Source organism: Gastrolobium bilobum, unplaced genomic scaffold, assembly GCF_033153095.1.
Source record: "Gastrolobium bilobum isolate Gb01-03AN ecotype WA unplaced genomic scaffold, APGP_CSIRO_Gbil_v1 utg1359, whole genome shotgun sequence".
Classification (NCBI taxonomy): domain Eukaryota; kingdom Viridiplantae; phylum Streptophyta; class Magnoliopsida; order Fabales; family Fabaceae; genus Gastrolobium; species Gastrolobium bilobum.
In genome coordinates, this window is record NW_026897797.1 from 336,068 (window position 1) to 348,735 (window position 12,668).

Here is a 12,668-nt window from a genome sequence, read left to right on the forward strand (position 1 = left end):
AAATAAATTATAATTACAAAAGTAACTTGATTTCTGCCTTAAAATGACGTCATTTTGGGCTCAATGTAGATAAATTATCTACATTGACACTAGAAAAAGCAAATCCTATGTATAAACACGAAATTACGAAATTACTATATATATATATATATAAGGGTTTTACAAGAGTTATGTTGTAGAAAAAGTGATTGTGTAATGCTATAGAGATTCGTTTTGCGTGCTAGTAGTTTTTTTTCTTCAAAAAGGTGTGGGCCCTATAAAATGTTGTGGGTAAGAAAGTTTATTGTGTCGTCTTAAATGACAAATGCAAACCCGTATATATAAACACGAAATTACCGCTCAATAGTCCTAGTCCAGACTCAAGTGTGAACACAACATCGCTTGTTTGCTGTCTTTGTCTTCATAGGCATAGTTAGCTGCTAAAAATTCAACTCAGAGATTGTTTTCCATTTTTGGGTCACATTCACATTCACCTTCTCCGCCAGGTTTTGGATCAGGTACCTTTCTGCTTCTCTTATCCTCTTCATTCTCATTCTCATTCTCATTCTCATTCTCTGTTTTTTCAATTCTAAAAAGATATATCTGAAATAATACGTTCCCATTGTTGTGCAACATATAAATGTCCCCTTGTCATACAACATGCTCTGTCTGATTTTGCACCTTCACTGCTACTTGTGAGAGCTCTTTGGCATCTTATTAACATATCTTAGTCTCTGCATAGGAAAAACCAAAATTAAAAAAAAAAAAAAAAAAGAAGTTTCAATAGACATGTCTGTAATGAGGTGTAGGAACTGGTATGGGGAGAGTAGGGTAGGCTAAAGTGGTTGATTTGATCATAGGATCAAGAATTCCCCAATGAGACTCAGTGGTATTTGAGTTTCTGTGCATCTTGTCACGGGACTGAGCTGTTAACTAAATTTCAATCACTTTAGATTCCAATTGGAAGCTTCAAATTTTGTTGTGTCCCCCCGGTCCATGCTTATTTATTGCCTTAGTCTAGTTTGATATGGAAAATGGGGTGGCACTGGCATGGATCAAACTCTTGGTCTAGTCTAATAACAAGTCAAGGGACCATTTATTCTGAAATCTTAAAACTGTTAATTGAATCCCCATTAAAATGTTTTTGATTTATATCTCTAACACATTCTGTTTCCAAGTTAGCTTCTCTAATCTTCCGCTCACGAGTTTCCTTCTTTGTGATTCTAGAATTTAATCTCAGAAGTTTTAGTTGGGGATAGCATAATTAGATTATAATGACATGCTTTGATGAGGAGGTCCTACAAATGATGTAAATCAATCACTTGCCAATAAGGGTAAACTTTTTCATACATTCACTTATAGATGCTGTTTATTAGTGTAGCTACATCATATTTAGAGCATTTCAAGAAATGTCAATACTTGCTTTTTTTTTTTTTGACATACTTCTGTTGTATTAACAAAGTTCATGGAATTGTAGAAAGCATTTGATAGATTTAATGAATTTATCTGAACTGGGAATATGCCATGTAGGTCTTCCTGATTAAATCTGTCCCAATTTAGACAATAGTGGTCGCTGAAAAAGATGTTTATTACTTACTGATTTAAAATGTGTATCTGCCCTTCACGCTTCATATTGCAAATCTCTAATGAATCTTTTCTTCTTTGTTTTTTTTAAATATCATGAAGCAATTTTATAAGAGTTGCTGGAGTGGTTCTTTTGCACATATTAATGGAATGGAATAATATTTTATCATAGAGAGTAAGATAATAAAAGTTTCAGTCATTCATGGTTTACATAGTTGTTTGCAATCTAAAACTATGCATGTGATCTAATTCTTAAATAAGTTAATACTACGGATTGGACAGTACATATTATGCTTGTTACCATACATATATCATATATGCATATACGAGTGAGGAAAGATGATGTGGATTCTGAGTCATTTCATCTCTAATTGCCTTTTTTGTTTTCTTGGTACAATCATTTGGAACATGTGTTTATGTAGTCATGTTCATCACATTCAGGAGGGATTTGGGTATACAATGTATCAAGGAGCTTTGAAGAAGAACAAGTTGCCTGCAAGAAGCTTTGATATTCATTCTGGCACTATAAGAGACGACACAATACACGATTCTCACCAAAATAAATGTGTAGCTGTAGAAACGGGTGTATCTTCAGCAGAAAAAGGTATTACTTCTTCAGTAAAATCAATTACTGAAGCTCCTTCAAGTTCTTTTGAGTTTTATGTCCGTTCAGAGGAGGGAATTAATCTTCATGTTGATTTAAATTGGTCCCCATCAGATTGGACTAACAGGTTTAGAAATGAGGTTTGTGCGAGTGAGAATGTGTTTAGAAAAGAATCCAGGAGTCTTTGGCAGCATATCGGTTGCTTAGGAGAGTGTTCTACCCGAGGGGAAAGTTCATTTTTATGGAATATAAATTCTGGCCAAATTGATGATCATAATGGACAGACCAAATCTTCCTCAAACTTGAAATTGGCCAAAGATGTTGTTACAGGGTTAGATCAACAGAATAAAGGTGGCAGTCCTTCAATATATGATTCATTAACTCCATGCAGCATAACCATAAATGATGCCAAAAATGTAAAGGAAAATCAATCGACTGTCTCAGCTGAAGTTAGTTATGGTGCAGCAAACAATTATATTTCTGGTTCTGAATCTTGTGCTAAAGATGCGTCTAAGAAAATCCTTGATTCAGATGCTACTGATACTCCATTCATCAAGTCAATATGTGGTTCTGTTGACATGTCATTGTCAGATCCTGACACACTAAAGCGTCAAAAATCAAAGCCTGATAATGAAATTTCTGAGGATTGTGTTATGCTAAATGGTTCTTGCTCTGTGAATGCTGGTATGATGTGTCCTGAAGCTTCATTAAGTGGTTCTTTGGAGCTGCCAATTTCAGAAGTTGCAAGTTTGTCATAAATATGCACCACTTTCACTCTGTGAAAGTGATGGATTCCTGAATTTAGATGATCCTAGGAACACTTTTGATGCAAAACTGGATAGACTAGTCAACTCAAGCAAGATTAATTTGGATACTGATGGGAAGAATCTCCCATCACTAACTGAAGAATGGGTATAGTGCTTTCTCTAGCCTTCCAGATGTATGTACACTTTTTCAAATTTTTTCCTTTTTCTTTTCAGTTAGAAGGGTTTCCATTTGTGAGTGATTTCATATGGCTAAATCATTAAAATCATCTGATTTAGTACTTGGTTTATTATGCATATTATTAATAAATGTGAAATTAATCTCATTATTACATTATTCATATTATTACTAAATGCTATTGCCTGACTTATGCTACTTCTTGAAGACTTTCAGATTTTGAAATCTTTCAAATCAGAGTAGGGTTCTTATTAGTCAAATTGGTATCTCTTTCATCGTACTTTGATCAGTATTTATGTGCTATTGTATTATCTCATTATTTGCTGGCTGTTTTCTAATGTAAGAGCTCTCGAAACTTTTGTGTTTTGTCCTCTATTTTTAGAATAGTCCTTTTTTAATCCATTGTAACACACATGTGAATGCAACTTTTGACCTGTCATGTTTGTGTGTGTTGGAGAAGGTGATAAGGTATAGGGTTTGTGAGGGAAAAGAATATAGATTTCATGTATTATTGACAGTTGCTAAACAGTTCTGAGGGTCCTTTACAAGCTTATTGGCTTACTGCTCACATGTGCCTAATATTTGTTTTGTTTTTGTGAATTCACTTGTGTTAAGTATATAAAATATCATGTTATTTGCAGGAGATTGGCAAGATTGTTAATGGAAGGGAGAGTTCAGAGTAATTACTCTTCTCAGAAACATTTTTGAGCGTTCTTTAAGCTTTTATACAACTGATTTTAGCATATTCATAATGTGATTCTTGCAGATGCTCCCAATTTGATGACCCACTTAAGAAGGCTGGCCATGACCGTGATGATCAGGAATCTAAAATGAAACTTCGCAGAAAGAGGAAACACATAGACTCCGACGTTCAAGGTTCCAGTGATAAACCTGCCGCAAAATTTTTAAGAAGCATGAAGAATATTGCTGTAACATTCCAGCCTAGAAGATCCCTGCGGCTAATCTCCAAGGTGCTTTTACAATCTTCTGGTGTATTATTACAGCATTAAATACAATAAATAACATAACCTAAAAGTAAACCTTTTTATTCAATTTTTTTGCAGCATTCAGTGTCTTTAATGATGTGATGAGAATGGTTTAACGTGATTTTATATTTGCAAATTTAAACCTCAACTGAACTTTGTTATTACTACTCAAAACCTTCTAAATGCTCCAAATTGAAGCCACAGGATTGATCTGTTTAAATCTAAATTAGATCCTCTTAGGTCTTAGCCAAATTGATACACCTTCTAACTTTCCCTTTTGCCTTCTTCATAAAGGCTAACTCGTTCACTTTTACTCTTGCATTCCTAGTTACCTACCTTACATAGGTATGCCTGGCTTGTGGGAAGGCTTTCTGCATGCAGCATGCTTTACTTTAGATGCTATTAACTTATTTGTTAACTTAAAAAGAAAGTTCTTTGATTGAGAAGTTCTCTTCTATTTGTTTGATGCTACCACATTTTATGATTTTGTTTTTCTTGTCCAGTGATTTAATGGTGTGCTTGTGCACTACATTTGAAGGCATGAGTTCCAGATTTTTCAATGAATCCAAGGGGAAGAATGACATTTAGTAGGTATAAACTATCACTTCATCTGGTTTTGAGAACCACAAGGAATATTGAGATAGGTCTTGAAATCGAACTTTTATATTAGATTATCTGAAAGTTTGGAGATAACCCTTTCTCATGACTTGCAATTATATTCTTTCTGTAAATCGAAAACTTAAATTCTTGGGTTGGACTTGGATGGTTGTAAGTGCAGAATCACTTCGAATATTGTTTTGTATGCTATTGTGCTTTCAAAACATATAAAACAGACATTAGAAATCAATATACATCAAATCCCTCATGAGAACTTTGTATTTTGTTGTTGCTGTTAGCTTTTTTTTGCAGCTTAGTTTCTGCATGTGGACTATATTCTGAGGCAACTTGGCCCTGAATGTCTAATATTATTAATTTAAATTTAAGATGATTCTTTTAAGGGTCGCTATTTTTTACAGCGACTACAGATCTTTTTTTAGTGCAGCAGACACAGAAAAATGGGACCCACTGGTTTTTTTTTTTTTTAAAAAAAAAAAAAAGCCAGGATCCAATGTCATATCTTGGCATTGTTATGTGTTGCTGCAGAAGTATTTTTTTGCAGCAACAGAAGAATTATATTTCCCTTCTTTTAATCATGTTGACTAGCTGCAGGTTGCTTTTTTCTTTTGGAAGAATTATACTCACCGAAAATAAAAAATGTAAGGTAGCCTTTCAGGTAGGTTTTATTTAAGTCAACCATATAAAGTTCTTGGTATTAAGAATTAAGAAATGATAGAAATTATTGTTTCTGTTCTAAGGTGTACTGGCCTTTGAGAAACTCTTTCTACTAGTAGATTTATGTGGATCCGATTATTTATCGTAGAATTTACCTTAGATTAATGTCATCAGTCCATTTGGGGCATTTTGAGTATTGAAAACTTTGCAGGATATCTTGAGTTCAGACACAGTTGTAACTTATACATGTCAGTGAAATCCTTTCAACTAGATTCTTTCTATGTAAACAGATATTTTGCAAGAATAGTCCCCAATGGGGAGTGGTCATACACGTACTCTTACTTAGATAATAAGGAAACAGCAAATTTAAGTCACTTTCGATTGCCACAGCAACTGTTGTTGGTATACGAATCTATGCCCTATAACTTTGAAATTATATGATGCGGAAAAAGGATTCATGACAAGAGTCTGTCTTCCATGCTTATAGAACAAGAATCATAAATGTGTCAAGGGATAATAATTTAAAGAAATCAGTCAATTGATTATTGAACAATAATTAAATTTTGCCCCAAAAAGTGCAAAATATTTTAGGTGTTGGCTTTGAATTAATAATCAATCAAATGATTGTTTTATGGGCTTTATATATATACTGTTACAGGATAAAAAAAAAACAAGTTTCTTGCAGACACAATAAACTGGTGGGTTTCACCAGTTAATTTCTCTCTCTCCATATTATTGTTTCTGATGAAAATTTTTGTTTTCTCCTGTAACGTTATTGTGGTATTTCCCTTGTTTTATCATCAAAATGAAGTTATATTCCTAGCTACTAAGAAGTCATTAATTTCCGTACCTTGAATTCATCAATTTTACTACGATTTTCACGCATTTTAACCACTTCAGCTATACTGCAAGTCTTATAGCATGATTCTTGGTCAATGACTACCTTCTCGATCAAGTTATTATATTTGTGGGCTCGAGGCACAATGTTAGGGTAAAAATAGTATTTTAGTTCATGGCGACCAAAATGAAAGAATTTTGTTTACGGATGCTTTAAAACACACATTAAGTAATCAAAATAGTATTTATTATTTTTTCATTAACTACTTAGAAAAAACAATACGTTTTTGCAAGGTGATTTATTCCAGTTTGCGGCTGCCCTAGACAAGCCCATTAGATAAAATTGAAATAAAAGTAGGCAGAATAATTTATCTCTATTTATTATTAGGGAAAAGTTCACCAATGCCCCTTTGGTTTGCTTCAAAATCACCTATGTTCCTGTGGTTTTTTTTCTATCACATATCTCTCTGTGCTTTGCAAAAGGGTATGTTTTTTATCACATGTGCCCGTGGTTTTTTTTTTTTTTACAAAGCACAGGGGCATATGTGATACAAAAAAAATCACAGGAGCATAGATGATTCTGAAGCAAACCACAGGAGCATTGATGAACTTTTCCATTATTATTATTATTGCAACAAACTGAAACTATTTCATTTGAAAAAGAAGATTGGGTATGTGTTGGTGTTGCTATAGGACTTGAAGACCAGCTAAATAGACTGCTTCCGGACCCCAGTAATTGACTAAGCAGTTTAAAGCTCCAGCAAACTTACATGGTAGAATATTAGGATTAATTAACGCAATTAACATATGATCCTAGATACGATTCGTTAAACTTTAAGATTAATTAGTTAGCCAAATTTGCAAGATGATTTGCTTATTGAAGGCCCCACAATTCTCAAAGGTCATAATCAATGTGTGCTATTTCTATCTTAAGATTGTGGTTAATAGTGATCTTCCACCATAATTTAGTGTTTCAAACGTGAGGGATGAAACTGGAGTCTTTAAGACTGTAAACTAATCAGGCAAAAGTGTTTTTCTCAGTCTCTCTTGGGGGAGACTCAATGGAGACCGTATTGTGAACGTTAATACTATATATATACAACATGTGGTTACTCTTGAATGCTGCTCTCTCTTTTTTCCTTATTTAGTAAGATGTGTCTTCAGTTAGTTGCACTATGAGTTTTGGAAGGTTCATCTCAACTAACTCATTATCCATCATGAAAGTCTAGGAGTGTATTTGTTTCTATAATTTCTTACAGATACATAACTTCGGTTCTTGCAGGCAAGTCTTAATGTAACAATCAAAATTTATACCAGAAAAATGTAAGAGAAAAAAAACCTTAAAAAATTGTATCTATTTTTATAATAACAATAAGGGAAAAATATTTCTGCAGTTAACGCAGATAAGTTATTTGCATTTATTTTCAAAATGATGTCATTTTGGTATTGAAATCTTAAAAAATTTAAAATATAAAGACTACTATAATCATGAAATAAATTAAAATTACAAAAATATCATGATTTCCGCCCTAAAACGACGTCGTATTGGGCTTAATGCAGATAACTTATCTGCAGTAACTACAAAAAAAACAAACCCTAACAATAAAACATTAATTTTTTTAAAACTTTATGACTAAAAAAAGTCATATATAAAAAGGGTTTTATTTCTCTTATGTCACGTAAGAGAAACCTTGTCTCTTGTACATAAAACAAAGGGTTTTATAATTCTCATTTAACATGAGAATTCAAATTTTCCTATACACCCTTCGATTTCCGTGCTGACATGGGTCCTACATATAATTTTTTCTAACACTTGGGTCCCACATGTTTTTTATCTTTACAACATGAGAATTGAATTCTCATTTAAAATGAGAAAATCAAATCCCTAAAATAAATAATGGGACTCGTCCACTTTATTTATAAATAAAAAAAACACGGAAGTCGAAGTACTTTATTTATAAATAAAAAAAACACGGAAGTCGAAGTATGGATAACACACAAATTTTTTATTATGTTACGTAAGTAAAATAAAACCCTATATAAACTACATAAAAGAAAGTTCATGTGAAACAGTCAAAGATAGCAGCAATGGTGCATGATGAGAAAACAAACTCCATTAGCCACACACAAACCCAGGAAAATAAAGAATTCAAATGGATTAGGGACGGTGTGAGGCGTTACATTGTTCAAATGCAATGTTTAGAGTTGATAAAATATACCTCAATTCATGAAAGTAAAATTCGGGAAAGCAGGCATGAAAAGCTCAAAATGCATTAACTATATCATTTAATGCGTTTACCTACACTTCGCCCATTTTCAGAAGTTGCAGTTTTGTATCATTCAATGCACCTTGTCCCTCACTTTCAGTTCTTTCCTGTAACCGCAGTATCCTGCAAACACCTTCAACACAGTCCATCTATCTCCATTCTGAGTTGTTTTCAAGCAATTCACATCTCTTCCACCCCAAACATATATACCACCATGCTGCAAAAAGCGGTGGAACATAAGAGTTTCTGCCAACTTTTACAAAATGTGGCTTTCCATAACTCCCTCTGTTGATCTAGTAAGTTAAAAAGTCAGTTTCTTTATTTCTGAACAATTGAAAACACTTGATGGAGGTAGCTAGCTTTTCTTCTTGTTCAGTTTATCTCTTTTGCCAAACCATAAAAAAAAAAAAAAAAAACATGGAATTTTCTCTTTTAAGCATTGAAAGCGGACAGAAGATCCAATAAAATTCCTTGCTTTTTTATCCAGAATGAAGATTCTGATTTCGCTTGCTATTTGACACCGCCATTTTTTTTTTGGGGGGCCTCTTCTCCCTGCATGGCTTGTTATCCATGAAAATTGTGAAGAATCGTGAGAAAATGGTGTTTTGGTTCGTTAGATGAAGTTTTTAAGACCTGCTCTCCCCTTTAAACTGCACTGCCAACTGGGTTTCTTGCTGAATAGTCAATAAGAATCTCAAAGGAAAGGTGGGAGCCAGAATCTATGTTGTCCAACCAAACATTATTGGTAAAGATTCTACCTTTTTTCTATATAATATAGTTTCTGTGTGTCTCGGTATAATGGGGTTCTCAGTAAGACAATTCTTAATCTACAATTTGAATATGAACCCATGGCCTGTTCTATTTGGGATTGTGGTTTTCTCATGCTTTTGGTTGCCAGTTTCAAGTCTCGGTTCCATGTCTTCCATTGCCATCTCTTATGGCGATAAAGGTGCTGTTTTTTGTGGTTTGAAATCTGATGGATCGCATACAGTGACCTGTTATGGATTGAACTCAGCCATAATTTATGGAACACCTTCCCATTTCACATTCCTTGGTCTAACCGCTGGTGATGGCTTTGTCTGTGGGCTTTTAATGAGTTCTAGTCAACCATATTGCTGGGGTAGCAGTAACCATATAGAAATGGGTGTGCCTCAACCTATGGTTAAGGATGCTCAGTACCTAGAAATTAGTGCTGGGGATTATCATGTTTGTGGATTGAGGAAACCCTTGACGGGAAGACACAGGAACACTTCTTTTGTTGATTGTTGGGGCTACAACATGACCAAGAACTATGTGTTTGATGGGCAGATTCAATCAATCTCAGCAGGTTCTGAATTCAATTGTGGCTTATTTTCCCAGAATAGGACTGTGTTCTGCTGGGGAGATGAGACTAGTAGCCAGGTTATTAATTTGATTCCTCAAGGCATGAGATTCCAGAAGGTCTCTGCTGGTGGGTATCATGTGTGTGGAATCTTAGAAGGGGTGAATTCTAGAGCTGTTTGTTGGGGAAGGAGCTTGGATATGGAGGAGGAAATTTCATTGATACATTCAGGACAAGCACAAGGTAAAGTTGATTTGGCTCCAAATGATCCAATGCTTTCTGTAGTGGGAGGAAGGTTCCATGCTTGTGGCATTAAGAGCTATGATCGTGGTGTGATTTGCTGGGGCTATAGTTTAAAAGCAAGCACACCAGTTCCTAGTGAGATTAAGGCATTTGAGATTGCTGCTGGTAATTATTTTACCTGTGGAATACTTGCTGAGAAATCTCTTCTTCCTGTTTGTTGGGGTGTTGGCTTCCCTACCTCTCTACCAGTGGCTGTGTCACCAAGAATGTGCAGGTTTACTCCATGTCCTCCTGGTTACTATGAAATTGACCAGGATCAGCAGAAGAGTCTTTGCAAGTCCCCAGATTCTCACATTTGCATTCCCTGCAGTGGTGTTTGTCCTGATGAAATGTATCAGAAAAGTGGATGCAATTTGAAATCTGACAGAGTATGTGAATATAATTGTTCTATTTGTTCCTCATCGGTATGCTTCTCCAACTGCTCCTCTTCTTATTCCAATGCTGCCACTGGGAAGAAAAATGAAAGATTTTGGTCTCTGCAGTTGCCAGTTGTTATTGTTGAGATAGCTTTTGCAGTTTTGATAGTTATTATTGTATGTATAACCGCAGTTTTGTATGTTCGCTACAAGCTAAGAGATTGTGAATGTTCAGTGAGAGGGTCAAAGGTGAAGAAACTTAACGGGAGTTCTTCACTCCAAAAGGAAAACAGCAAGATCCGCCCGGACTTGGAGGAGTTCAAGTTTAGGAGGGCACAGATGTTCACCTATGAGGAGCTTGAAAGAGCAACTGGTGGATTCAATGAAGAATCCATAGTGGGAAAGGGAAGTTTTTCGTGTGTGTTCAAAGGGGTTCTCAGAGATGGGACTGTTGTTGCTGTTAAAAGGGCCATAATGTCTCCCAACATGCAGAAGAATTCCAAAGAGTTTCACACAGAGCTTGACTTGCTCTCTAGGTTGAACCATGCCCATTTGCTCAATCTTTTAGGCTATTGTGAAGAAGGTGGAGAAAGACTTCTTGTTTATGAGTACATGGCTCATGGTTCTTTGCATCAACATCTCCATGTTAAAAACAAAGAGTTGAAAGAGCAATTGGATTGGGTTAGAAGGGTAACAATTGCAGTCCAAGCAGCTCGTGGAATTGAATATTTGCATGGCTATGCTTGCCCACCTGTGATTCATCGAGACATCAAGTCTTCAAACATCCTCATTGATGAAGAACACAATGCCAGAGTGGCTGATTTTGGTTTGTCATTGCTTGGTCCTGCAGATAGTAGCTCCCCACTAGCTGAGTTACCAGCTGGTACTCTTGGTTATCTTGATCCTGAATACTACAGGCTTCATTATCTCACCACAAAATCTGATGTCTACAGCTTTGGTGTTCTACTTTTGGAAATCTTAAGTGGTAGAAAAGCCATTGACATGCAATATGAAGAAGGGAACATAGTTCAATGGGCAGTGCCTCTTATTAAGTCAGGAGATATAGCTGCAATTCTGGACCCAGTTTTGAAACCTCCTCCTGATCTTGAAGCCTTGAAAAGGATTGCTATTGTGGCTTGTAAAAGTGTGAGAATGAGAGGGAAGGATAGGCCTTCAATGGACAAAGTGACAACAGCTTTGGAGAGAGCTCTTGCACAGTTAATGGGTAGTCCTTGCATTGAGCAGCCAATTTTGCCAACTGAGGTGGTTTTGGGAAGTAACAGATTGCACAAGAAATCATCTCAAAGATCTTCAAACAGGTCAGCTTCAGAAAATGATGTGGCAGAAACTGAGGATCAGAGGTTTGAGTTTAGAGCACCCTCATGGATAACTTTCCCAAGTGTTACTTCTTCTCAAAGGAGAAAGTCATCAGGCTCAGAGGCTGATGTTGATGGGAAAAATGCAGAAGGTAAGAACTTGAGCAACAATGTTGGAGGTGGTGGTGGTGGTGGTGATGTTTTGAGAAGTCTTGAGGAAGAGATTGGTCCTGCATCTCCTCAAGAGAGGCTCTTCTTGCAACACAACTTCTAACCTATGAAGCTAATCTTTGAGGAAAATAAGGTTTATATATATTATTGGGATAGAATGCTGCTGCTACTGCCAATGTTATTACAGTTTACATGTAATTTTGTTTTTTTTTTGTTTTGTTTTTTTGAATTGAGTTTCATCATGAATGCAACTCTGACATTTAGTATCTATCTTTTGAGAGATGTGTTTGACAATCTTGGTGAAGCTTTCATTCTTTCTTGCAACTACAGATGGATGTAATGTAACTATCATCACATTTTATTGATTGTAAAGCATATCATCCATGTTCAATTCTATAACAACATTGGCTTCTTTTTGGTTTTATGGTTTTTTTTCTTTTATTTTCTTAATTCATTTGAATGATTAAAAATTGGTTTATTTTATAACCTCCCCTTTGATTGTTACTGGGGTGTAAATGGGTATGGGGTGTAAATGCGTCATATGGCATATCAGAGGCCTACGATCTAGCTTACATGAGGCCACACTCGACCTATTATATATAGTCAAATAGAACAAATTTAAGCTTTTAAAAAAGTCTATTTAGAAAACATGTCATAGATTTTTTTTACATGTCGAGCTTATAAACCTAGTCCGGCTTATATCATATTATTTATTTTAAATTATATGATA

General features: G+C 35.2%; 2 protein-coding genes and 1 long non-coding RNA gene across 3 annotated transcripts; all 3 read left to right on the top strand.

The window, feature by feature from the left end:
• Window positions 1-2,022: 2,022 nt before the first annotated feature.
• Window positions 2,023-3,195, top strand: LOC133310376 (uncharacterized). Its single transcript, XM_061511292.1, has 3 exons — window positions 2,023-2,914; window positions 2,973-3,079; window positions 3,148-3,195. The coding sequence occupies exons 1-3, from the start codon at window positions 2,023-2,025 to the stop codon at window positions 3,193-3,195; spliced, it is 1,047 nt and encodes a 348-aa protein (XP_061367276.1).
• Window positions 3,196-3,682: 487 nt separating this feature from the next.
• On the top strand, window positions 3,683-4,735 carry LOC133310378 (uncharacterized). The gene is made up of 3 exons (XR_009751451.1): window positions 3,683-3,788; window positions 3,876-4,080; window positions 4,599-4,735. It is a non-coding gene; the product is annotated as an uncharacterized LOC133310378 (long non-coding RNA).
• Window positions 4,736-9,269: 4,534 nt separating this feature from the next.
• Window positions 9,270-12,131, top strand: LOC133310398 (serine/threonine-protein kinase-like protein ACR4). Its single transcript, XM_061511329.1, has one exon. The coding sequence runs from the start codon at window positions 9,270-9,272 to the stop codon at window positions 12,039-12,041; it is 2,772 nt and encodes a 923-aa protein (XP_061367313.1). The 3' UTR covers window positions 12,042-12,131.
• Window positions 12,132-12,668: the final 537 nt, after the last annotated feature.

What these genes read in the sequence shown, in the direction of transcription:
- LOC133310376 (XM_061511292.1), top strand. Translation starts at nt 2,023, where the DNA reads ATGTATCAAGGAGCTTTGAAGAAGAACAAGTTGCCTGCAAGAAGCTTT. An exon ending in GCCAATTTCAGAAGTTGCAA is followed by an intron (nt 2,915 to 2,972) that starts GTTTGTCATAAA and finishes TCCTGAATTTAG; the next exon opens with ATGATCCTAGGAACACTTTT. An exon ending in CATCACTAACTGAAGAATGG is followed by an intron (nt 3,080 to 3,147) that starts GTATAGTGCTTT and finishes TTTTCTTTTCAG; the next exon opens with TTAGAAGGGTTTCCATTTGT.
- LOC133310398 (XM_061511329.1), top strand. Translation starts at nt 9,270, where the DNA reads ATGGGGTTCTCAGTAAGACAATTCTTAATCTACAATTTGAATATGAAC.